Raw genomic sequence first — 26,790 nt, 5'->3', positions numbered from 1 at the left:
TCTGTATTCACAGGTTACTTGAGGTCGATGTATCCAGCAACAGGCTCTCTACTCTCCCTTCTGGATTCCTACATCTTAAAAACCTTAGAAAACTCGTCGCTTCCAAAAACTATATGGAGAAGTTATTTGATGAGGAAAACAGTATGTACAGCCCAGTGTTATGCTTACATTTCAAGCCTAGGTCTGTAAGGGAGACCCCCAAACTGTTACCCCCAGACTTGTCAGTAATGTCTGAAAGACAGTGTTAGCTAGGGATGCTTAGCATCTCTCAATCCTTTGTCCAAAGTACATGAAAAGGCCTGGTTGTGTTTTAGCACTCATGAAATCCTTTTGCTCTTACCTAGCAAGTATGCTGCATCTTGCTGGATCAGATTGCTTACACCAAGTCCACAATGTTTTGTGTTTTCTAGCAACTAATTGGATTGGGTTAAGGAAGCTGCAGGAGTTTGACGTCTCTGACAACAGGTTGGTGGAACTTCCAACGGTTTTTCTATACTGCTTCAAGTCCCTAAACATACTGAATGTTTCCAGAAATCAGCTGAAAGTGTTTCCAGATCCCTGGGCCTGCCCCTTGGTAAGTGAAACAGCTCTGAGAGAGTCAGAGGCTGAAAAACCTGTTGAAACAATACAAAAACTATACTGTGATGCTTAAAAAGCTATCAGATGTCATAGACAGACTGAAAAGCTGCTCTGATTCTGGGTGTCCCTGCTTGATTCAGTTTATGGGGCTCAGATGGAGTCTTTCTGAGGTTCTGCCCTGTTCTCACCCTGTTGATGGAATTGGGGGAAAACTTCTATAAATGCATCTTATATGGATATATTCATTTTCTTTACAGTTCATATGAGCAGAATTATCGTTAGGGTCATCTTATGGAACACTAAAATGTTTCATAACATTTTATGTTATGGAACCTTCATTCAAAGTTAGCTGCCCAAGCCCATGGCTGACAAGGGCATCTATAAATCCACCCATCTCTGTGACTTTATTCCTCATTATTACAGGGATAGCAGGAGGACAGGGTACTTTTATACTTTGCTGAAGTGTTTGCTAGTAGTTAAAAAACAAATGGGGATAACTTTCAAAGTAACTTTCTTTGCCCACCAAAGAATTTGTCTATTGAGTGAATCTCCTCAGCAAATCCTATGGACCTGCATGCACAGTAATTTATCTGCATCAAAATATGAATGTATGAATGTCTTAAATATGTGACACCTGATCTACCTCATTATTTAAAGAGATTATTACTCCTCTAAGTTTTCTTTTCTTTTATGTTTTCCAGAAATGTTGTAAAGCATCTAGAAACTCGCTGGAATTCCTGCCTGATGCGTTGACTGTGTTCTGGAAAAATCACCTCAGAGAAGTGGATTTTTCTGAGAACTCACTAAAAGAAGTTCCACCAGGACTCTTCCAGCTTGAAGTAAGTGCCATTTCTTTCTACTTTGCACTGCTTAATACCTACTCAGACCTCGAAGTCATAGCAGTGGCTGCCTGATGAAGGTAGGAGACTACCTGCTGTTTTAAGTTGCTGAAGACAGCAATTCCACAGAGTCTCTGAGCAGCCTGTAACCCCTGAATGACCACACTCAGACCCTTGTCCAGTGTGATATGGTGTCTAGCTTCTGAGAACTCTCTGGATGTCTGTGGTTTTCAGATTTTGGGAGCACAGTTTGGAAGGCAACCACTACATTGTAGCTGCAAGCTCCAGCTACTTGAAATATGGATGTACTCAAGTGTGCTCACAAGTAGTTGTGTTTTTGTTTAATCTGGCACACCAGTGTTGTGTAATTATACATGAATCTTCCTATGCTGAATATAGCATGTTTGAATGCCCTAGATGATGCTAGTTTGAATCTCTAAGCTTGTAGATTAAATAATTATTGCCAGTGGGCACCAGAGATCCATAGTTTTACTTCCAGATTCTTCAGAATTTGTGGCTTTGCGTAGTTTCAACATGAAACCAACCAGAACTTGGGGGTTTCCTCCAAGCTTCCCTTCCAGATTGTGAAACTCATGGCCATGGTGATAGAAACAGAGGTAAATCTTTGTGCAGAAGCTTTATGATTTTCACTGCTGGCTTCTGTGGGAGGGATTCAAAAGTGATGGCTCATATCCATGCCCAGTTTGGATCTCTGCTGCATAGGTGCCTCATATTTCTGCCTGGAATAAGAAGCTGAGAGTTGTTTGCTCCACGGTTCCTTATAGTGATCCCTGCAGACATGGCTTTGCTTTCTGGTAACCGTTTGTTTTCAACTGGCATTTCTCTTGAAATAGAATGTATCCTATGGGCTATTGTCTCCAAAACTTGTCCTTTTCTGAACGCATTAAAAATAAGCCTAGCGGGTAGGAGCTACCATGACAGATATTAAACACTAGATGGTGCTTCAAGGGCACATTTCCTTGGGTGCCGCTGCTCAGAGGCTGCAGAGGGATCAAAAGGTACCAGTACGGGGTGTCAGAGAAGATCTCAAGGCAATCTTTGCTGATGCTCTCTCATCAAAGTCACCTTTGAAGCTTTGGCTCTCTTAAATAGTGCCATTCTCTTCCTCCTCCAGAATTACAGTCATGAAAGAGCCCTAGCCAGTTCAAAGTCACTGATTTTCTCCCTATGGAGCAGGGCCATTACATGTAATCTCACCAGTGTCTCAGCTATCCTGGAGTGTGGCCTTTGTCAGCGCCTGGGGGGGACATGTAACATGGACACAGTTGACTGCTAATGAAGCACCCCAGCTAGACCACACAGAGCAAAGCTGGTGCCAGTTCTGGAACGTGTATCCTCCCCTTCCTCCTACCCTCTGCTCAGGGATATTTCAGAGGAGAAGTCTGAAGCACTGTCATTGAACAGCCCCATACTGATACTGGAGAGAGCTTGACACCAGCTGCCAAGGGCAGACTGAAGGTGTCTTCCTTCCAGTGGGAGGCTTCAGCCAATGGAAGACTGATGATGCTAAAAGCATTGGCTGTCAAGATTCAGGTGGCAGGGAGGGGTTTATAGTTTGCCCGGTTTTCCAGCCCTTTCCTCTAGTGGTTCACTCTCTGTATCTGAAGTTTGACGTTTTGCCTTACCTTGCCCACGTCCCAGCAAGGCCCAGTGCTGCCCCTCTCTTATCACTAGAGGGAGCGTTTCGCATGGTAATGGTCATTCCAGCAACTGCTGGTTGACCGTGGCTGATGTCACATGGATAACTCATCTTTTTCCAATCTGAGAAAAGGGGAGGAAGGCCAACAGACTGGCTTAGTGAGACATTATTAATCCTAGTTGATGAAAAGGGGCATAAACCTTTTATATTATGTGGAGCACATGAAACATTTAACACACTTGAAGCTGAAGACTCTGCTGGTAAAGCATGATTTCCATGGGGTATAATTCATTAATATGACTGTACTTGTGACACGAGATAATTCAGCTGATGTTATGCTTATCTCAGTTTTCATGGGGGGACTTGCAGAATATGCCTTGTTGGAAAGTCTATTTAGAAAACTGTTTTTCAGTGGAAAACTGGATTTTCAACCAAACAAAAGTGATTGTTTGAGTCTCAATGTTATTTTTAAGGGCAATTGGAAGAGCATCAGCTTTAAAAAGCTGAATGGGAACTGTATGTTTTCCTTATTTCAGTCAAGTTTAAAGGAGAACTTGTGATTAACTTTATTCATGGTATTTGCAGCTCAGTCCTATCTGTATGACATTAACTGTGTGGTGTTCATCAGCTCCAGTGCTTGTATTTAAAATCTCTCTCTGGAGTGAGGAAGACAAAAAGGAGATTGGTAACTAGTCTAAAGTGAGCAAGCTGCTCTAGTGGAAGGTGTCCCTGCCCATGGCAGAGGGTTGTCACTGGATGAGCTTTTAAGGTCCCTTCCAACAAAAACCATTCTATGATTCTGTGAAATAGGGCAAAGATAATATAAAACCTTTCCATTTTAGTAGATATGTAAAAACAAAGCAATTACACATTTTCCTTGTGTGAACTAGTTCATGTTTTGTATGGTGATTTTATGCATACTTAATGGGTGTAAGCTCACTCTGGCATATATAAGACTTCTCATTCATATGTGGCATACTGTGTAGGTAAATCACACTGTTCTTTTCCATTTGGAAAGGTTTCCTCACTAAAAGTCAAATGTCCTCTTAAGATGGGTTGTTTCCAATTGCATCTGTCAGCAAGTAGACTAATAATCTCCCCGAACTAATGGTGTTGCTTCATGCAGAAAGTATACTTGCTGGAAACACGAAGGAAATGTTTGCATGCTAGGCAGCACGGACAGGATGTTCTGATGAATAAAATGTACTTTTCTTCATGTTTCTGTCATTTAATAGCCATGTTAAAAAACCTCTTTCTTTGCATTTGATGGACTCTGACTTCTCACTCTAGGCTATTCCTCTTTTAGGCTTTGGTGTCCCTGAAGCTGCTGGGAAATCAGTTAGTTACATTGCCTTCACAGGATAAGTGGAATTGCAAACAACTGAAATCACTGGATCTTTCAAAAAACCAACTTGGGAAGTAAGTGTTTCTTTCAAATTTTGCCTGAGAAAACAAAAGCTGGAGAAATAACAGCAAACCCAATCCCTGGTGTAATACAAAGGGTGTCCCTAGGGAATTAATTACTTGCAGAGCAGGCAGTGATATCCACATCCCATGTCTCCAAGTATATTGTGTGTCTGTGACAGTGATGAATTATCCTTTACTGATTCTTTCGGCATTTAGCACACTGTATCATTTATTAAGTGGATTGATTATTGATAATGGCAGTTCAATTTCAGAGCATGTGGAAATGTCTTTAACCCAGGGTGTCAATCAGCACTACAAATACCAGTCTGTGGGAGTATATCTTAACCATAAAGCATCTGCTGGACTGCAGTTTGTAATGTGGGAGTATTGTTTTGGAGAAAATGAAAGATCTTTGGTTTTGAAATGGAAGTGTAACCAGCTGCAAGTTCATAGAGATGATTTCCAACCAAAACAGTTCTGTCATTCTGTGATTCTAAGACTGATGTTTAATAAGGAAATACAGTAAAAGTGTTCTTGTGTTTAGAAATTACAATAGGGATGTTTAACATAGAGTTAAAGGTCCCTTATCTTCTCCAGAAGTGCACTGTATCATACTTGTATCTTCTCACTGTGGTGCCTGACAAGCAAATGTTCTGGAGTCCTTCTGAGTTGCTGTGTCAGTTGCTAAAGACAAATTACTGGTTTTCGAATGTCTTGGTGCATTTCCAGAGTCCTGTTGTTGGGTCACCTTGTCAGAGGCTCTCTGGTGAGAGCAGGGCATGGCAGCAGGTTGGTTCTCCAGTGCTTCTCATGAAGCTTGTTCAATCTGCTGTTTGACAGACTACTTAACCTTGACACCCATAAAGCTGGGGGTCAAGTGCTCTCGCTCTGGGAGCTGAAAGCACTGCCTTGCAGAGCTCTGTTAATTTGCCAGAAGAAAACCATTGGGCCTGGACAAGTGTTGGTGGAGTCTGGCCGTGTGATTGCACAGTGGGTTTCAATCCCATCTCTCAAAAGCAGACAGGAACCTGTAGAAGCTGTGCTGTGAATCCCACAGTCTTGAGTAGGGTCAGACTGCACTGCTTAGTGTCCTGGGCAGGAAGCTCCAGGCCAGTTCTCAACATGTCACCATTTTGTTTGACCTACAGGAGTGATGAAGGATTCAAAACCAAGCGGATTCCCTTTTTCACCACGAAGAATAGGGTGCGTGGTGGCCCAGAGGCAGGTAAGGCACACGGGGAAACAACTGCTGAGAAAGCCAGGCAAGCTGTGAAGCAGCAGGGATCTGTGGAGCTTGGCTGGAGGGAAATCAGTGTAAATTCATCTGTGATTTCAAGTGCAACAGCTTTTAAATTGAGAGGAAATACATTTAGATTAAACGTTTCAAAAGAAACAGTGCAGCTGGTTGTTACCATTGACATTGAAAGATGAAGAATGGGTGAAACCTGTTTCTTTCACTGAGCTTTTATCCTTTTCATGGAGGTTATTCTTTTTAGGCAGAGTACTAACTGGTGTGTTGAAAGGAAATTAACCCATAATTAGTGTTATTACTCTTAGGATTGTTCCTGCTGCTGAATTTGTAAAAGGCATGTTTTCCCTTGTCGCTGTGATTTGCACCCCCAGCGTGGGGCAGAGCAGAAGAGATGTTCTGGATCTATGCACATGAAATCCTACAGAGAACAAAGGAATATCTGCAGATATTTGCACTCCTTCCTGCTCTCTGTGGGCTTCATCTGCATTTTTGTTTGCTTGTTTTGTTTTAAAGCCCTTGGAGAGCTTTCTCTTTCTCGTCTGCCTTGAAGAATGACTTGCTCTAAAGCATTCTTTACAAATCGTAGAGTGAAACAGAGCTGGCGTCTTCATGACGCACATCCGAGCAGCACTCGGCTGCCTGCAGGAGGGAGAGGCTCTCCTGCAGCAAATGCTTCCCTCTGTTCCCCTGGAAATTGTGGTCTCAGGTCAATGTGAACACATAAAACTGGTAAATGCACAAAGTACAGCCATAGCTTTAGGTTAGGACTGGAGGTCAGAGGTTCAGTTTTCTGCTCATGGAAGTAGAGGCTACTGGGCAGCAAGTTCTGTGTGTGTACCCTAAGGAGGAGAGAGGATTGGTCTGCACTGTTTTGCAATTAGGAAATGGAAATGCTGTGACATTGGTGAAATCCTGAACATGGAAGAGTTAGAAAAAAAGAGTCTGAACCTTGTGACTCTGGGAAGACTGTCATAACCTTGGAGCTTCTCTGAAGTGTTACAGCAGCATTTCCCAATGGGGAGAGAAGGGCAGGAGCAGTGGCAAAGGCAGATAAAACCAGCTAGAAGAGGGAATTGCTGCTAATGGAAATTTCTCCATGCTGCAAACCCAGCATAACCCCTCTATGTAAAGGAGGAGAGCATGGACTCTGCATTAGTACTGCTTGAAATTACCCTGGTGCACCTTCAAGCTGCCTGAGGTTGCCTCAGGAGGGCACAGAGTAGCCCACCTGGCTGGTGCCGTGGTTGAACAGCCACAGAGACAGAGCAAAGCCAGCTCTTCTTTTTCCCTCTCTGTTCCTCTGCCAAGTATAGCTTGGTGAGACTAGAGGATGTGGCCAAGAATTTAAAGAACATCAAGAGAAAACAGAAGCTGAAGTACATCAGCTGCTCACAGAAGTCTCCAAGCGAAGTGGGGGGCAGGTTTTCATCTGATTTAACCAACAAAGCTGTTTACTTAAGGCTAGATTATTTAAAGAGAATAATTTATGGAAGCTCACTGTCTTTGATTGATAAATCCCAGAATAACTTCTTGCACACGCACATGGGGTTGATGGCGTTTACTCATCCAAAAATATATTTTCAAGATGGGATTTGTTTTAATTTTTCTGCAGTTCTTTAAAAGAAAATTTGAACTGAAGCCAGAGAAATCATAAATAACTCATGAATAAATAATTACAATTCATAAACACCTCGAGCTTGCTTCCAATATAGAACACTCCTTTCTGCATGGGACTCTGGTGAATAGAGTATTGCCACTATTTTAGGAGCCTACGTGTCCAAGAGGACTAAATCTGTCTGTGCCTAGGTGCATACTGAAAAGGAACAATGAAAAGTTTAAGTCCAGCGATGAGCCAGAAAGGAAGTGAATTGAATCCATGAATGAGCCTGCTGTTCTCCTAAAATAATCCCAAAGATGATTTTCTTCTTTCAAGCCTCAAAGGAGGACTGTGACACCCTGCCCACAGCAGACAGTCCTGTCACGTACCTAAAACACCCCTGCAGACAGTAGGGCTCTATCTTACTTCTTTTCTGATCATAGCTCAGGCTCGAAATGCTGTTAAATATTAGAAGTGAGGAATTTTCTCCTGAAAAAAAACTCTTCCATTTCCTTTATATTTTTCCCTTTTCAGCTAAGTCTAGTTACAGTTCCCCAAATCTTCTCTGTAAGGGGAGATCTTGGTGGAATTGCAACTGTCCTATCTTTGAGGAAGGACGTGTCTCACATTAATAAAAGCATCACTGCTTTCATTGACCATGGAGGCAGCAGATGGAGGTGGTTGTACTTTCCTAATCAGAGACTCAGAATCTGTTTGTCCTTGTGTGGCCTAGTTTTTCCTTGACTTCAGGATGCTGCTTGGCAGATAGATGTGACACTCTTAAGACAGCAACACAATTCATGGCAGCTTTTCATGCCACTATCCCAGGAGTAATTTGTGGAGTGAAATGATGCTCTTTGGAACCAGCTGAATTTCCCTTTGTTTCAACCTCTTGAGCAGCAGCAACTCAGCAATGCAGTCGTTGCTATTACTGCTTGGGTGGCTCCCAAAATACGCTGGTTACTGTTCAGATACATGGGAAATCCAAAGTGCCCTGAGACCTTGCAGCCTGAGACAGAAGAGGGGCAAATGGGAACAGTGTTTCAGAGGCATAGGTTGGCAGTCTGTAAGCTGCAGTTTGGGTTTTCTTCTCTGTTGTTATTGACTTCGATCCACCATAAATTGCTCCAGGATGTGACATGGGGGTCTGAACATGAATTCTGACTGGCTTCTGGCTTTTGTCAGGCAACATGGGGAAAAACATGTTGAGAACCAGTGGCGCCCTTGGTATGCCCTTTCACTGCCAGCTGTTAGGCTGGAATAGGGGCAGTTCACAAGGTATTACCAGCTATTCAGCAGCAAGAAATATAATGCCACTCATCCTCTGACATATAGTCATGTTGGTGGGCCTAGAGTTCCTCCCTCAGTAACTCCTGGAGACTGTCACCGTCCAACACATGCATCACCATGGCTCTAGAAATGTGAGATGTGGGCATCAATGTTTGATTGCCATTGAAGGCTGTTTGCTTTTCTGCTGTTGCTTCATGGTGGTTCCTGCCAAAGAACATGACCTCATGTCCTGCCTACAAAGTTAAGGTGAAGGCTCTTGGTTCAGAGCTTTGGTGACTGTTATGTTTTAAAGGTACAACTTGTTTCCTGTCTTGTTCCAGGTCCTTTTTTGGAATTCCCAGCATTTCTGAGTGATTCTCTGGAAGTCCTTTATCTGAATGACAATCAGCTGGACTCTGTCCCTCCGTCCGTTTGCCTTCTGAAAGGTTTAACAGAACTTTATTTAGGAAAGTAAGTCTGTGTCCTGGAGAAGCTATGCAATATTTTTATTTCCATGTTGTTTTAGTGACCAGTCTTTTGTGGAGCCCCAGCCCAGATGTCCAGTGCTTTTGAAGTCAAAACACTGGAAATAGTTAGCCCCTTGTTAAAACTGTGTCCATCGTTTGCTTTAGATAAGGAGGAGGCTGGGCTTTTGAATTAAGGAAGATGATCTAATGCTTTGAATGCAGGCCTGGGAATCTAATGTGTCTCTAGTTCATTCTGGCTTTTTTTGCTGTCAGCTTCTATAACGTTAGAGTGACTAACTCATCATTTTTGCCCTTATTTCTTCAGCTATCCAGTAAAGATGATTACAGTTGTCTGCCTCAGAGGATAAATTGAGGTTATACATCACTTTTAGGATGGAAATTACTATTAAAGTGCTGAGTAGTCTTATTAAAATGTTAATGGAAGATTTCTGCAAGGAGAGAATAGTGTAATCTGAGAGTCCGTGAGAGCAGCTACTTACACACAAAGCCTGGTTGTTGGTAGATTTATTTGTTTTTGTACAGTAACCCTGGTATCCGAGAGCTTCCTCCAGAGCTTGGGCAGCTGGCTAATCTCTGGCAGCTGGATATCGAGGAACTAAGTATCGGTAACGTTCCTGCAGAGATCAGGAAAGAGGGTAAGGCTGAGCTTATGTGTTCTTTATTAAACAGACTGAACCTATAATGAAAATCACTTCCTTTTTAATGCTCCTATTGACAGTGTGTGCCCAGGCCCTTGTTGTGGATAACTGGAATTGCACAGGGAAACCTCTTCTGCATATTTGCAAATTTAATAATCAGTGCTAAGCTCTGGCTAGAAAATCAGTTTCAGATAGATCATATATTAAAATTATTACTTACAAATGCAATATTTCATTTACACTATGCATGCCACATAAATTCCATGGCTTGCTTCCTGACTACATATATTTTAGGGTATTTAGATGGTCTTTCTAAAGACTGAAGTGTTTAGGATCAGCAGTCAGAGTCACATTCAAGTGACTTTATTGTAAACTGCTAGGTTTTTTGGATCTATTACAATGCTGTCTTCTTTTTTGTGTGTTTTAATAAGAAAATCCTGTGGGAACAAAGTTATTGGGAATTATTCCCTCTCCAGCACACTGTTGAAGCCTAAATCTAATTTTAACTGGAAACATAAAAGTAGAAGGAAAAACTGAGTATTTTCCAATACTAAATTAGTATTTTATGTTTCCTTTCAGCTTCTGAAGCATACGAGCCACAGCATTTGTCTCTTCTTACAGTGCTCCATTGTGGAGCCTCAGAGCAGTGACCTTTTTCTGGGGTCTCTGTCTCAGGTTTGTCCACTAGAGGTTTCTTTGTTTATTCTCTGGGTTGTCTCGGCCCACAGTGAAACTCAGGGAAAATATTAATGCAGCTGATGTGTCTGCAGCAGTAGGTTTTGTGCAGTCCTGCTCTACGTATGTACATTTGTAACTGCTAACCACAGATAAAGCCTGTTCACTTCCCCCCCATAGGCCCTAAAACAGTGCTGGCATATTTAAGAGCACAGCTGCGCAAGGCAGAGAAGTGTAAGCTGATGAAGATGATCGTCATCGGTCCTCCACGGCAGGGAAAGTCGACGCTGGTTGAGATCCTGCAGACAGGAAAAGTCCCTCAGATGATGCACAGCGATGCCACCATCCGTACAACAAAATGGGAGCTCCCCAAGCCAGTGGGACACAAGGCAAAGGTGAAAAACATCTCAAGATCTTTAGCCCCAGTGGGATGCTTGAGCCCCGCAGTATCCCTTTTGGGCTGAAATTGTCTGTCCCTTTACAGAGAACAGTTTCCATTACCTGTGAGCCAGGTCTTGCAAGTGACATGGTTTTAGATCCATCACAATTCCTCTGTTTCAGTAGTAGAGGACAGTTCTGTTTTCCTGAGCACTCAACTTTGTATCCCAAAGAAAGTGAGCCTAAACTCTGGCTCTCCCAGCTCAGGTGGTTTTTGGACACTGATTTTGAAAGAATGTTTTAAATCGGCTTCTCTAAAGCAGATTGTCCTTTCATATGGGGCCAGAAAACGGGACATCGCTATCTAAAGCTGGATTCCCTTGATATCAGAACTGTCCTAGATGGGGAAGGTGGGTGGAAGTTAGGATGGCTGACCTTGGGTATGACCCAGGGATGTCTGAGGCACACCTCAAACACCCAGATCTCAGATGGCTCATTCAGGGAGTATGTCAACCCATACTGAACTCATTTGGACTGCACTGAATTCATTCAAGGGTTTGTAGGTGGCCCTGTCCACTGCCTGTTTAGTAACACAGGGATTAGAGCATCCCGAATTGGTCCTGAGGTCTTGTCAGAGCTGAGGGTGTGCAAACGCATGGCTCTCCCTTCCCAGATGAGAGCCATGACCACCAGACTGTTCTGGAAGGGGTAGGGGACCCTGCTGAGTTGAGCTATTCTATAGCAAAGAGTGCCAGGCCAGAGACAGAAAGAAACAGAGCAAGCACAGCCTGACTCTTTAAAGAGAAGACTTTGGTGGGAGAAGGGATTTGTTCATTTTGTATTGAAGAGCAATTGAATGAAATAAAAACCTAGACAGCATCAGAGACCTGGAATGGGACCAAGATGTTGAACAGGCTTTGTCCCTACCTCTGTGTCTCTGTCTTTCCATACAGGCACCCACAGCTGAAGGTCTTTTGGATGAACAAAGCAGTCCTTGTGTTAATTAGGGTTTGGCTTAACACAATATGGAAGTTCTTCCAGCTGTTTCTGGAAAACTTCAAACTAGGACTATGCTGGGACATCAGAGCCCTACTGAGATACTTAGCTCCTTGCTGAAATCTCATAGGGTAACTTGTCATGTGGGATAAGTCAGTACTTGGACCTGGACCAGTAAACAGAGCCCACTTGGTGTTACATGATGCTCTGAGGATGGTGGCCAGAGCAGGGTTTGGTTTTCTTTCATGTCACAGGCTTCTTGCCTCCCAGGGACAAAGGATTTAGAAGTCTCCAGGGTCTGTAGGTGCTTCCTACAGAAGCTGCTGGGAGCCTGAATATTGTTTAAGTAGAAAGCCATGCTCCCTTTCAGTGCTGTTGTGTGGGGTGCATGGAGGAATGTGTGCTGAGATATGTGGAAGAGAGCCAGAGCTAGAGATGCCTCCATTAACACATTCCCCCAAAATCAGTGAGTCTGCTTTACAATAGCTGTAATTCTGGCTCGTCTCTTGTGTGACACACGTCAGAAGCCCCTGAGGAACGTGCAGGAGGCCTTTATGGAAGGCTTGAGAAGTTTCCCATCTCCTGAGCATCTATATTCTCTTTGGCTCAGTTAGGGCTGAGCTCAGTGGAAGTGATTTCAGCAGGGGGTTTCCTGTTCCCCGCAGCAGTGGCAGATAAGTAGGTTCAGCAGTCCTGTCGAATGTGGCAGAGACAAGGATGAAACAGTTTCTATTCCAGATGCAGTGAAATGCAGGGCTCAGAATAAGACCCTTGTTTGTACTGGAGAATCTACAGCATTAACTGGAGATTTACCAGCATCAAGGGCACCTCTATCGTTTTAGCAGCAAGTAATTAGTCTTGATTTCCTGTGGGGAAGTGGTAGCTATGCTTAACAATTGCTTGTTGATTTATCTTTCCTGGAGGCACAATTAGGACATTGAAACCCTTCTTGTGTCATACATTATGCAGGCGTAGGTTTATACTTCAGCTATTATCTCCCTGTGATTTACTGCGACCGTTTGATTTGAACACTCCTCTTTGTCTAAGTAGGTTGATTCAGTGGAGTTCAATGTCTGGGATATCGGAGGCCCAGCGAGCATGTCTACAGTCAATCAGTGTTTCTTCACAGACAAAGCATTGTACATCGTGGTATGGAACTTGGCACTGGGGGAAGAAGCTGTGGCAAACTTACAGTTCTGGTTGCTGAACATCGAGGTAAGAAGTCAGTGGTGGACCCCAGGGTATCTGTTTATCAAGTAGTAGCTCAGCACACAGATATGTGATATTACAGATTCTTTTTAGTCTGTTTTTCAAGACTCTGCAAGCTCTGAATTTTACATAGCTTTTGGAATTAATTTTCCATTGCGCTGTAGGCGGTTTGCTATATTTAATGGTTTAAATTTATCATTTGCTTTGTTCCCCCTCACACACATCAGAGACTGAAACAAAAGCTGATTTATAAGCCCTTGCTAAGTAAGGCTGGACATACTTATTTTGGAATTAGTGTTTGACCACACTGTGCTCCATGGGGGGTTTGAAGCATTTTCTTTCTTCTGTGGGGTTAGACACACATTAGTCTTGAGGTTGTGTTTTTAACACTTTAGATTCAGGTAGGTATCTCCCAGACAGCTCTCAGCTGAGACTCAGCTACAGCAAGTTCATTGGAGCTGATTTTTATAATACAGTGTTATTAGTTGGTTTATAAATGTTTATTACTTTATATCTGTTTTAATACTACACAAGAAAATGGGCTCAAAGCAAGTATTGCTCAAAAAAGAAACACTTGACATTACAGAAATACCAGCATAAAGATTAGCAGCAATCGAACCCCCAAACTAGGTGACAAAGCTACAATCTGCTGTGGGTGTCAGAGGCTGAAAAAAAAAGACTGGTGGAAGAAAAATACATCAAGTGCTATTAATTGAGAGAAGTCTCAGAAAGATGGTGAGCTGAAGGATACTGGGAGAGCACACCAGGGAAAATCTGTGCTTGCCTGTACTCTTTGTTAGTACCAACCAGAATATTTAGCCAAGCCATTTGCTCTGACTTGGTACAGCCATCACTCCTGTGTCTGCACAGGGTTCAAGTTTGGTGTCATTCAAGTTAGGGCGTCTCAGTGGGCATCATAAGAGAAGAAACAGATTGGCTGCAAATAAGCATGTATTTCTGCATCTGAATAGTCTTCTGTGGCCAAAGTCATTTGGATCAGCAGGCTGATCTCTGCTTGAGGCTGTGAAATCCCACTGTATTTGGCAGCACATTCCCTGCAATCTGGATACATTCCAGTGCTGTAAGAGAATCATGGAAGAGTTGAAAAAAACCACGAGATCATCTAATCCATTCCTTTGCACTGATTCAGGATTAAGTAGATTGAGACTTTTCTAACAGTTTATCTCTCCTCTCCTTATACCTCCAGTGAAAAAGTTTATATAGCTTCCCCTGGTACCCATTCCAGAGTGTAACTAGGCTTTCCCAGGGTATCAGATCTTCTGGCTACAGGTTAAGCTAGCTGTTCCTTTGTCTGGGTGGACAGAGTTGCCATCATTTGGCTGGCTCATAGCACCTTAATACCACATGGCAACTCCCTTTATGTTAAAACCTGATGTAATAAACCCAAACTGACAGTTTCCTGCTCTGCAGTAGCAGCAGATGATTAAGCCATATTCTACAGGAGAAATTCTGTAATACCCCTATCACTTGTTGCTGTTGTCAAGCTGTCACAACAGGTTGCAGCCATTTTTCTATATAAACATATATTCCATTAATGTGTATAGCTACGGCCTCTTAAATATTCTACTTTTCACATGTCCTCACGGAATTTTACCACGACATAATCTGGATGAGATCATTGTCAGTGTTTTCCCTTTGCAGGCCAAAGCTCCAAATTCAGTGGTGTTAGTGGTTGGAACACACCTTGATTTAATTGAAACTAAGTTCCGCGTTGAGAGGATAGCAACTCTGAGGGCATATGTCTTGGCTCTCTGCCGGTCTCCCTCTGGATCCAGAGCAACTGGCTTCCCAGATATCACGTTCAAGCACCTGCAGTAAGTACTTGTGCCTTTATGGAGCTCAATCACTCTGTTTGATGTCACTTTAAACCATTTTGCAATACTCAATCTCCTTGGCAACGGAGCTGATTTAAAGACATGTCACCATTGCGTTTCATCTATTTTTGACTTGGATAATGTAATATAATTAGAGAGAAGTTCAGTGTTGCTCAGGGGTCTGATCATGGGTCTGAGAGCTGGAAGGTCCAAAGTCATGACCTCAAGACAGCTTGTTTTAGTGTTCCTGCTCCACTTGGCTTTCTCACTGGTGATACAGTATATAAGTTCCAAGGAGAGAAAGTACAGATTGAGTAATTAACACTGCAGAGCTTGAGAGCCTGACTCTTGCAAGGTGGGTGCTGTGGTGTTTATAAAGGGGAGACCTCTTGACGTGAGAGCACAGCTCACATAGCAGGGCGAGTAGTGGGTCAACCCCCTGAGCCTTCTGACATTCCAAACCTGTGTCATTTGAGTTCTCAGGATGGGATTAACAGAGGGTGATGCTGTCTGGAAGATCAGTGTCAGGCCATGCAGTCTGATGCTGCTCTCTCCCTTCAGCTGACAGAGAGTGCCCTTGGGGAGAGGAGAAAAGAGCAGATCTGTCAGCCACAGCATGGGGGGAATGTGGATGCAGCAGGCTGGCAGCAAGCAGTGTGAAATCACCAATGCCTGGGGCAAAGAGCAGGTGGCAGCTGGCGAGTAAAGAAGGGCGCTGCAATGTCCCTAGCGCTTTCCATCTGCTGCCTGGCAAAGTCATCAGGAGACCTCCCACGATCCGTTCTGCAGACGCAGGCTCTGTGTCGGGCATCCCAGCTGCCTCTTTCCTGTTAGGAGTAGTACCACGGACCCAGTGTGAGGCATAGAGGCTCACAGTGAGAAAGAGAAAGCTTTGTGCTTCAGTCTCCTCAAGCCTCTTTTCTCATCACCATAGAGCATCTTAACAGGATGTCAATCATTCTTTCTCAAGGGGGCTTTCTTGCATTCTGCCACATATCCTACACATTCCCCCTCATTTTCCTTTTCTTCTGCATTTCCTCCCAGTTGGAGTTGTGCCTGATTTTATACTTCCTCTCCCCCATGCTTCTTCTTTACACCCCAGCATTCACTTGAGATGTGGGCTCCTCTGAGCAGCACTCCAGGCAGCCAGAGCAGTGTGTGTTGTGAAATCCTTGTGTGGGTGAGCCCAGAATGGTTTTATCAGTGCAGATCCTCCAACATCCCAGTGATCCCAGTGCCACCGATGTCTGGGGTTTAAGATAAGGCGCATTGCTCTAGAAAAGGATTTTCTGTCTGCCACTGGAACATATGTAGAATCAGTTAGAAAGACCCTTTGTTGGGGAAAGTGGAAATGAGCCATTCTTATCCAGCCCAAAATAAGACCAAAAATAGAAGGAGCTGGAGCAAGCAGGTTTTTAGCTGTTAAAGAGATGATGAAGGCCAACATCAATTCCCAGATTACAGAATCCAGCTGAATGAGGGTTGGAATAGGTGTCTGGTAGTCATCATTGTGCCTCTTTGATCTGAGGAGGGAGAGAACTGGACTCTTCTCCAGCGATTTCCAGAACACTGTGTTTTCCTTCTTCCTGCAGTCCCTTACAGGATATGTGCAGTGATGAAGGAAAGAAGGTGATGATTTTGGTCATTCTGCCAGAGAAGTCCCCAGAGATGACAGTGCATAGGGAATAGAATAATGCACAGTGAATGAAGCAGGCAGAGCACAGGTTGGCTTAACATATCTTTTCCAGGCTGTTCTCCAAAGCTAAAAATGTTCACTGACAGCCTTCCTCCCATTCACCTCACACAGGAAATTGAAAGTCACTGATAGGAGACAGTGAGCCTGTAAAGGAAGTCGGTGTGTTGATAAGGTTTGATAATCTTCACCCTTGCATGACTTTTGCAGTGAGCTCTCATGTAAGACTCTGGAAGGCCTCGATGGACTCCGACAGCTGATTTTCCATGTCACTTGCAACATGAAGGATGTCGGCAGCTCAATCTGCTCACAGAAACTTGCAGGGAGATTGGTGAGAACTGCTCTTTCTAGTAGGTGGTGATCCTTACCAAAAGGAGGCTTTTGGGAGGCTTGGTTTTGGATTGGAAGGTGAACTTTAGGAGTAACGTACTTCATATGCATTCTACATCAACAATAAGATGCCTGTCTTGCTTTGAGAAAAGACAGAACTGTAATTTCCCTTTAAAAGGGAGATGACTTAGCCACTTTATCTCCAGCAGGGTGATTGCTGTCTCATATTGATCCTGCTATTTTTGTCTTGTGGCTTGCAGATACCAAGAAGTTACCTTAGTCTTCAGGAAGCTGTCCTTGCGGAACAGCACAGGAGAAGTCAGAATGATGACGTACAGTATTTAACAGACAGACAAATAGAACTGATCATAGAGCAAACACCTGGAAATGATATCAAAGACTACGAAGATTTGCAAACTGGTACGTCAGAGCAGACCAGTAATTTCTTGGAAATCAGTATGTGTGACCAATTGAAATATTCCATGAATAATAATGATGGAGAGAGGGGAAGCGCACCAGGTAACTGCTGTGCAAGCAAAACCAGTCACAGTGTGCTCTACCCTTGTGCAGAGGTCACTTTGGAAATTGGTAAGGTATAAAACTAGGAATGAGGGTTTTGGGAGAGGGCTGGGAAGTTTCTAGGATGGTCCAAGGCTACTAATTTATCTTATTTTAAACAAGCTTTGATGTTATTTCTGCTCTGTGAAGGATGAGGCTGCCACAGTTTCAAGGTTGCTTTCTCTGTAACCAGTCCTGTGATCTTTGTGGAGTCCTTGCTCTGCAGGAGCTGGAGAAAGCCCTTCCCTGAGATGATGGCAGGAGGGTAGAGGGGTGCTGTGACAGGGACAGGAATACTGACTGTAAAGCAGAGAGATGTGGGTTTAACAGCGGAGTGCCAGCTAGCAGCACTCCTCAGAGAAATGTTATACTCTTGGCTTGGCTATGTGCTGGCTATATCTGGTATGCCTAAAACTGCACAGACTGCCTCATAATCTTAGTCATCTGCACTGTGGTTTCCTAATGTTGGTCTAGTGCTAATCTACAATTCTTTATTTTTTGTAGCAATTAATTTTCTCATAGAAACGGGTACACTACTGCACTTCCCAGACACAAGCCATGGCCTGAGAAACCTCTACTTCCTTGACCCTGTCTGGCTCTCAGAGTGTCTACAGAGGATTTTCAACATCAAGAGCTCCAAGTCTGTAGCTAAGAATGGAGTCATCAGAGCAGAGGATCTCAGAATGCTGCTGGTTGGGACGGGCTTCACTGAGCAAACTGAAGAGCAGTACTTCCAGTTCTTGGCCAAGTTTGAAATTGCACTGCCAGTGGCCAATAATAGGTATGTTGATGATGAGAGATGCTTAGCCAGGCTGGAGAAGAATGTCTGTTTAATCAAACAGAATTTGTCTTGACAAGGATCTTACTATGAGAAGATATTTGAGTGCATAAAACAGTGTAATGGAAGGCACCCATCCGTTTGGGCTGTATTTCCTGGCATAAGCATCCTTCAGTCCAGACAAGCTAGTGTGAAAACTTTCCAAAGCAGATCTTTGTCCACTTGGTGCTTTGAGGTCAGTGAGAGGCTCAGCCACCAGCACAGAAGGGCGGTGACACCACCAGGGATGTGGCAATGGGACTGTAAGGGCTCAGCCAGGATGGCTGCAGCTGAGAGAGGATGTGAGGCTCTTGGCTGCCAGGCCTGAAACATCGATGGGCTGGAGTCATCTGTTCCCAGTGAAAGATCCTCACTCCAGAGTATGGCAGAAAACTCTGGGTAACCAATACTTATGTCAGTTCAGAACATAGCAGTGTTTTATTCCTAGTGAAATCAGGAAAGTGGAGCTTCAGTAGCAACATTTTTAGCCTCACTAGGTGTTGATCAATAGTTTTCCTAGAAATGGTCTAGGAAACCTCATTCTCTTTAAATGTTAATGAGTCCTCCTCCCATCTGCCCCCCGATCCCTCTTCCTCTGGGCAAAGTTCCCTGCTATTTTTCTCTCTCCCATCTGCTTGGCGACAGCCTGTTGTTGCATTAGCGGTGAAACCATAGTTGTATTGCACTTTTGATGTGGCATTTGCATTTCACTTCCTTGCCCTTCCAGGACAGCACGGCTGCATCGCCCTGAGCCTCTTGGGAGCTCTGAATGCCTGCACAAGTGCAGCATTCTCTGTGCTGTCATTATGCCTGTCACTTATCCAGACCCGGATGCCAACAAATTTTCTCAGGCTTAACACAGATAAAGCAGCAATGTTTCTGCTTAGTCCAAAATGCCTTTTGGACTCCTTGTCACTATCTGCCATTTTTCTCCAAGGCAATTACATTGTCTGTGCCTCAGGAACAAGGAAACTGCTTTTGCATGGCCTGACCAATCTTTTTTAGGGCAATCCAAGCCACATTAGCAGAATATCCTTCCCACTGATGGACTGTAACTCTTAGCAGGTTGGATTAATTTAATGTACTAGCCAGACACAGAGCAGTTATTTGTTTCTGTGCTTCTGCAGTTATTGTATAGATTGCCAGATAGAGTTTCTGTGCAGTCAGTAGAGGAGGCAGCTGCCAGTTTCTGTTCTGAAAGGGTGGATGTGGGCATGTTTCACATAGTTTCAAAATTTGCATTGGCTGTTGTTCAAGAGCATCGAATCACCATCTGTATTATAAACCACTATATAGTTGTGGTCCAGAAGGGCCTCACTGGCCTTCTTATTCTCCTACGCCCTTTCTTGGATGGGCTGGGGAAAATGTATTGGCTGTCATACGGTGCATCCACTACCTTTATAGAGTAAGAGCTTGTAGTTTGATGCCCTCCACTTTTCTGCCTAAGGTGCATGTAATTTAGCTTTGTTCTGCTTGTTAAAACAGGGTTGAAAGTATGTCCATTCTTACTGTAATTTATAAGTGAAGAGAAATCTTTATCAGTTTTACATCCCAAAGATGTTTCATGGATCGGATAATTCAATCATGTGAAATGTCATCAGATGTTATGGACTGTGACATATGGAGAGAGCTGTTGTCTCGTGATGGCTGCTTTTTCTGAGCTGATGTTTCAGGTTTTACAGAGTACTGCAGCTGCTAGAGAGAAAACATTAATAGGCTTAAAGCACTGGATTTGGACCCAGCATTAGTTCTAGTTATGTGTTTAGACCCCTATCACTGTTATTTTGGTAAAGCCTCTTGGCCATTTGCCTCATTGCTGTCATTGTGCCCATCAACAATGAGCCCCAGATGCTGACACATTTTCTCAGGCTCAATACTGATAATGCAGCAGTGTTTCTGTTTATAAGCATGTAAGATTATTTGATCATATAGGCATTTTAGAATGTATTTGGTACTGAAGAGTATCATTGTCAAGAGATTATTGGCAGGTATTGAAAGCCCTAAGCTCATTGTTGTCAAAACAGTTCTAGTCTTCCAAAAGCTTCCCAAGCATTAAAGATCAGGACAAATGGATATCCTGAGTTTACTGGTAGATCTGAAAACTTTGTAGTCCTCTACACCAGTGTAGCTCTGTTACTTCTGACTTGGATAGAACTGAGTCTCCTCTACATGTGGACAAAGAACCTGATAACCTGGTTGCAGGAGGAGAATGAGCAAGACAAGTGTTATCTCTGCTGACATCAGTCTGGCAAAGTACATTCTTGCCCAGGACTTTGTCAGGGATGTGGTAGGGAGTCCATCAGCTGTAGTATTGGTGCAGCAGGAAACCCTGTCATGTTGCCCTGTAAGATGCTGTCATCCTGGGACTGGGGTGAGAACCAGAGCAGCCCAGTCCTTGCAGCTCCATTGCCATTTCCCACACTACCTCCTCTCCCCACCTTCTGGGCTTACTGAAGCTGAGCTGCTGTAGGTTGTTTTTGCATTTATCTTCTGTTCCCCACAGGATCACAGCTGTAATACAGCTGTAATTCTCTGCTTACTAGCAGAGTAGTAAAGATACCAAAATAATGAGTCCCAACATCACAGCTGTTCTAATAACTCTTATATTTTAATGCATTTAATTTGTGAGTACACAAATGTCCTGCTCATTACATCAGTTTTAGCCCTGTCCAATAGCCCTGGCTGAATTATGTAATGTCTGCTTTGCCTCTGCTTGCTTCCATAGTGTAAATGAATTTCTCCATGTATTGCTGCAGCGCCTTTAGTCTAAAAGCTTTTTTATATGCAGTAGGCTGTGCCATTAAAAATCTCTTTGGAGACTGAATCGCCTTATTATCCAGTAACAATGTACTCACTGTTACAAGCTGTAGCTAAAATTTGAGCTGTTGAATTTGATGTGTTTCAGCTACCTCCTCCCTCATCTGCTTCCTACCAAGCCAGCGTTAGATATCCATGGGCTCTGCCACCAGACCACAAACACAGTCCAAAGGGTCTTCAAGATGAGTTTTGTCCCAGTTGGCTTTTGGCAAAGATTCATAGCCCGAATGTTAATTAGCTTGGCCGAGATGGACCTCCAGGTAGGTTGCTGTATCTCTCTGCAAGCAAAAGAAGGCAGCTAAAGTTGTTCAGTGTAATGTTAAGTGGGTGTCTCTTCATATCCAGCTTTCTCCAGTCACAGATTTCAATAATGTTATTTTAGTAAATAAGGAGAAATGAGATTCTGCAGTCAAAATCTGATTCTGTTTTCACAGTATGTGTCATTTAGAACAACAGATTGGCACTGGGGAAGAAAGCCTGTGCTCTCTACAGCCTCTTAATAAAATGATCCCCTGGAAGGTCTCGGTACCTCCAGCATCTTCCAATTACAAGTAATTAGAGTTCTGCCTGCGGCTCTTGCCCATGACCATTCCAGTGGGCCAGGCTCTGCTCGCATCATTTGCCAGAGGAGATCTGGAATAGCTCCACTAAAGTCAGCTATCTGAATCTATATGGGTTTAAATGAGAAGAAAATTACAGGACTGTTGCCTTAATGTGATAATGAGTGCAAGCCGGCACCCTATTAGTGCAAGTGGTATGCCTATCATTAAAGCAGTGCTTGTAAGGCTCTGAAAGCTAAGTGAATTTTAATGTTATTACGGACTTGTTTTTGCAGCAGCTTATATCTGAAAACATAGAAACATAGCCCTGCTGGAAACCACAATAAACACCTGCAAAATATTTTTAGTACTACTGTGGTATCTTCTTAACAGCTATCCATTTAAAGTGTGTTCTGTCACTGATGTACAGAACATGGAAAACATGATGCCTGGGTTTGGAAGGCCCTCAGCGTTCCAAGCTTCTCAAACCATGTAATAACTTTACCTGTTTTAATGGACTGTCTTGGCAACCCCTTGTTTACATCCTCAAGGGCACTATGTAACCCTAGAGCACCTTTGCTAGGGACTTCATCCAGTCCTCACTGCAGTGAATGGAAAGGATTCCAGGCATCAGACCCATCTGCAGACAAATAAGCATTAGAGCAATGAGCACAGTGGAGTTCTGCAGATAAGTCTTTGGTTTTAAAATACATTTTGCTCCAAGTGCTGGTTTGAAGTGTCTTGGAGAAAAGCCATCTTCCTCCCACTGAAACAGGTGGAAAAGTTAACTCTACATTAAGAGCAGACTTAATCATTCACTAGAACATTTAGCTCTTCTTTAGGCTTGTAAGACTTCTGCAAATGCAGTATTGATGTAACAAATGGCACAGTTACAGAATTAACTTTTTTCACTGATAGGAAATTGTTCCTTTTTGAGTGCATGAAAAATACTTTCATTGCTATAAACCCAACTTTTACTGTGTGTATTTTCATTCCATCACTGAATTCTTTATGAGCACAAGTTGCTCTTTAATGGCAAAGGTATGATAGCATGTGTGAAGGCCAAAACATGAAGTCACCTTAATGCTTGATTAAACCAACATCCTTATAAAGAAAGTTCAACGATTTAATGACTTGCATGCTTTTCTGTTGTTTCAGCTTTTTGAAAACAAGAAGAACACCAAGACAAGAAACAAAAAGGTGACCATCTACAGCTTCACAGGCACCCAAAGGAACCGCTGCAGCACATTCCGAGTCAAAAGGACTCACACTGTTTACTGGCAGGAAGGTCTGTTCGTTACCTTTGATGGAGGCTATCTTAGGTAATTTGTGTTCATAATGCAGCATGCATGACAGGGGACTATGAAATGCATCATCTGAATGAAGATGAATGAGCCTAACTCATAGTATATGCTCACTCATCAGTAGAAAACGAGGCTCCTCTGTTAGACATAACTCATCTGGTAACAACTGGTGACAAAAATGATGAGTACCTGATTGTCTGCAGTTCTGAATATATCAACCTAATGTGTTATTGCAGCTACAAATTTAAAGAGGCCTGAAAACAAAGCGATACTCAGTGCAGAACTCTTTACCAGTGTAAAATCATACATTATCACATGCAAAGATTTCATTGCATCAGGGGCTTTTCCACTGAATCCTAAAGCATCACCACAGTGTGGCAGTAATTCAGATCAATGGAGGTGCTTCTGTGCTATCAGACTGTGTGGTTCAGGGACTGTGGACAGCAAGTGTAAGCTGGCCAAGGCAGAGTGTGTGCTGGCTGCAAGCCTGGAGAAAAACCTGCTGTCCATGTTCTTTCACAAATGTAGAGAGTAGGCAGCTACTTAAGACATTAATCTCTGTAGTATCTGCAGATGGATTTGGTCTTTCAGTCACTGGCAGGATAGAGAGGAACCACTGGTGCTGTTGCATGTTTGGAAACCAGAAGGGCACAGTGACTTTCAGGAGTTCATCTATGCAGTCTGTGGTTGAGTAGAGATTTGGACCCAGACATTGCAATTCACACACTGGAATCCTTAATTCTGAGCCATGGTGGTGGTCAGCCTCTTATCTCTTTATGTACTTCAGGGAGTTACAGAATTCAGCTCTTTGTATGAAACAGGTGGGGGTTTGGGTTGGGTTTGGGGTTTGTTTGTTTGCTTTCATGGGCATTACACAAAAATTATGCCCATAAACTCTTCCAAACAGTTTTTGGAAGTTGTAGTAATAAAAAAAATCACTGTAATTTTATTACTAATTTATAAAATTCTTAACCCTCCATCATTCTGTATGGGGTGTTTCTGTCAAAAGTCTCTGTTATACTGAATTTACTTAGGCCAGAGTTTTCTCTGGTTCTGACCTTCTGTAGCATTCAGCCATTGTGAGCAATCGGAATTTCTGTGCAAGAATTCTGTTCTGAAAGTCATTTGCAGAACAGATTGGATTGAAATTCACCTTCAAAGCTAGCTGGCTTTTTATTTTGATTACTTATGAACTACATGTTGTTATGTAATGCAGGTTTCCTGCAAGGAAGTTTGCTGACACTGATACTTCACCAAGGCTTCATGGGGCTGTCTTTTGGCTTTCTTACAGTGTCGAGTCTTCTGATGTGAACTGGAAAAAGAAAAAAAGTGGTGGAATTAAAATCATTTCCCAATCAGAAGTGAGAGACTTTTCAGCAATGGCTTTCATCACAGATCATGTCAACTCTTTGATAGACCAGTGGTTTCCTGGTAAGAGAACTGCTGTAATTTTCTGTGCAGTCTTAGGTCTTTTTAATAGAAGGCTCTTTGACAGAGCTCTCCAGGTGCACAATACTGGGTGTTAATTGAGGACCCCTCAGGCTCTGACAGTCTCAAGCCAATAACATTTGGTAAAAGCTGATAAACCTGCAGACAGATCAGGATTTTTTTGCCAGCACACCTTGGGCTAGACATTGTGTCTTTCAGTCTGTCAGTCACGGTAAGCACAGGTGAAATATCACAGATCAAACAGGACCTGCTTCTGTATGAGTTCAAAAGACTCTTCCAGTGCTCATTGCAGGGGCAGGATTTGGCCCAAACTACTTGGCTCTGTCCCTTGATGACAGAACTCATTTTGGCATCAGTTGGGATCAGCATTTGTCCACCATTTCTAACACCCTGTAATTTATAAAATTATGATGGGAGAGGCATGAGTGAATATGATACCAAGGAGTTGGTGCCAAGGTAACTTCCTTGACTCCTGCAGTTGTTTTTCCTGTGATTAGCACAGATCCTGCTGTTACCCAGCGGGCTCTTTGAAATCCCAATGCACTTTGTTTGAAACCAAAACAAAATCTGAAGTGTTCTTTCTTGTCCCACACTGGGCTAGAAAACAGTGCCAAAATCACTTAATTGGAGGCTCTCTGGAGAAAGCAGTTGTGCACTCTCACATATTCATGTTCTGTGTGTTATGAAGATAAAAGAAAGTTTTATTTGCCTTTGGATTAAAATAACGATAACGTTTATTGCCAAAGCTTGAAAAGAGTCATGACTTTGAAGGCTATGACCCATATTCACTCTGCCTAATTGTAGGCATTTAATGGAGCCTGTCACTTCTAATCCTTCTGCAGCTAGTGGGAGAGGTGTGAACCTCCCAAGGGTTTACCCTTGGTAGAATCCATGTTTCCTTTAGAGGGGCTGAAAATTTGCCCATGAGGGAGCACACAGTAACTGTGCTCCTAACTTGGGTGCTGTAGGTGAGTGCTTACTCCTAGCCTGCACCTGAAGTGCTCAGGCTGAGCACAGCATTCCATGCTTTCCAGCCCATTCCCATGCCCGCTCTCCATATGAAGCCATCTGGCAGTTTGCAGTCTGAAAGCAGATGTGGCTGGGGCTCCTGGGCAGCCTCTGTACATCCACTGCATGGTCGTGCTCTTTAACATGCACACTGATCCTTGTGTGCAGCTCACAGACACCCAGCACGTAGGAAGTTCTCTCCAAAGCTCTATTCATATACTTTGAGTTTCTCCTGGTCCTGAATATATTTTCTTTGCAAACCTGTGTGTTACCTGTGACCAAAGCAAAGTAGCTGTTCAGTTATGTCAACAATCCTGTCTCCTCAGTACTGTCCCTGCTATCTGTGTACACTTTGGAAAAAGCTCTTTTCTGACTCCAGTCAGTACACAGCAGTGTTAAACTGCTGCTTTGGTGAGTGTGACCATTTTCAGCCAGTGGATCCAGGTAGTGACTGCAGACTGGAGCTATTGCTCTTTATCAGTTTGTGTGGATTATGTTGTTGTTTTCTGTTTGCTTGCTTGCTTTGAAGCACTCACAGCCACTGAGAGTGATGGCACGTTGCTGATGGAGCAGTATGTGCCCTGCCACATCTGTGCAGCTTCCAAGCTGGAGAAGAATGAGTGTGGTGAGAGGGCAGAGGACGCTCAGTACTTCAACATGGAGGACTGTGTCTTGACTGCCATTGAACTGGACTATATCACATGTCCGAACCACCCTGACATCCCCGTTTCTCTCCAAGAGCTGGTCCCAGAACTCTTCATGACTGATTTTCCTGCCAGGTAACATTGTTTAATAGTCTTTAATTAAGTTTCAGTGTACCTCTGTAATTCAGTTGGATCTTTTTCCTAAATAATCTCTGCTAGAGGAACATACCACAGGAAACAAATTCATCCACTCTTAATGCCTGCTCTGGCAATTCATCCCAAACTGCACTGCTGCTGGTCAGCACACTCAGTCAGACAATCACTGTGCGCTGACCCAAGTCATCACTTCAGGGGGTCCTTTGAGATCACTGTGGTGCAATATGAGAGTCCCTTTTTAAAGCCACAGCTGTCCTGCATTGCCCAGTACTCTGGCCAGAGCTTTCTGTAGTTTGAATCTTTCTAGGATCCCAGAAAAGAGATTTGAATATGGCAAAACGAAAAGGAAGTGCTGCTGCATCACAAGATTGGCACTGAAATCGCCTTTAGTTTTAAGAGCCTGTAGGTGAGTGAATTTAGACTCCACTAGAGAATTCACACTGAGTCAAGGCTCCTGCTTGGCTGAGGGCTGTTGGATGTGTTGTGTAGTAGTGTGGCAGTTCTGAACAGCTGAAACGGCTCTTCCCTACCCATAGCAGTACTGCCAAATCTTTAAGCAGCTTAACAGCATTCCCAGATGGGTTCAGTCTAACACCCCTTATTATTTACTGTGTAGAGCAAGAGACCTCCTGACAGCAGGCAGGACAAGATAC

General features: G+C 43.4%; 1 protein-coding gene across 1 annotated transcript in view; it reads left to right on the top strand.

Annotated features, from left to right (window-relative positions):
• The window catches only part of LRRK1 (leucine rich repeat kinase 1), a 73,489-nt gene that overhangs the window by 30,032 nt on the left and 16,667 nt on the right, over positions 1 to 26,790 (top strand). Inside the window, exons 7-23 of the mRNA XM_034066249.1 lie at positions 14 to 141; positions 411 to 574; positions 1,281 to 1,418; positions 4,385 to 4,497; positions 5,634 to 5,710; positions 8,945 to 9,074; positions 9,614 to 9,726; positions 10,585 to 10,799; positions 12,829 to 12,993; positions 14,650 to 14,822; positions 16,726 to 16,846; positions 17,106 to 17,265; positions 17,908 to 18,184; positions 21,126 to 21,297; positions 22,735 to 22,898; positions 24,172 to 24,311; positions 25,867 to 26,116. Coding sequence (XP_033922140.1) covers positions 14 to 141; positions 411 to 574; positions 1,281 to 1,418; positions 4,385 to 4,497; positions 5,634 to 5,710; positions 8,945 to 9,074; positions 9,614 to 9,726; positions 10,585 to 10,799; positions 12,829 to 12,993; positions 14,650 to 14,822; positions 16,726 to 16,846; positions 17,106 to 17,265; positions 17,908 to 18,184; positions 21,126 to 21,297; positions 22,735 to 22,898; positions 24,172 to 24,311; positions 25,867 to 26,116 — 2,700 coding nt within the window. The remainder of the gene's footprint in view (positions 1 to 13; positions 142 to 410; positions 575 to 1,280; positions 1,419 to 4,384; positions 4,498 to 5,633; positions 5,711 to 8,944; positions 9,075 to 9,613; positions 9,727 to 10,584; positions 10,800 to 12,828; positions 12,994 to 14,649; positions 14,823 to 16,725; positions 16,847 to 17,105; positions 17,266 to 17,907; positions 18,185 to 21,125; positions 21,298 to 22,734; positions 22,899 to 24,171; positions 24,312 to 25,866; positions 26,117 to 26,790) is intronic.

This window comes from Melopsittacus undulatus, chromosome 9, assembly GCF_012275295.1.
Source record: "Melopsittacus undulatus isolate bMelUnd1 chromosome 9, bMelUnd1.mat.Z, whole genome shotgun sequence".
Classification (NCBI taxonomy): Eukaryota; Metazoa; Chordata; class Aves; order Psittaciformes; family Psittaculidae; genus Melopsittacus; species Melopsittacus undulatus.
Note: the sequence above shows the minus strand (reverse complement) of the source record. Positions and strands in the feature narration are given on the sequence as shown.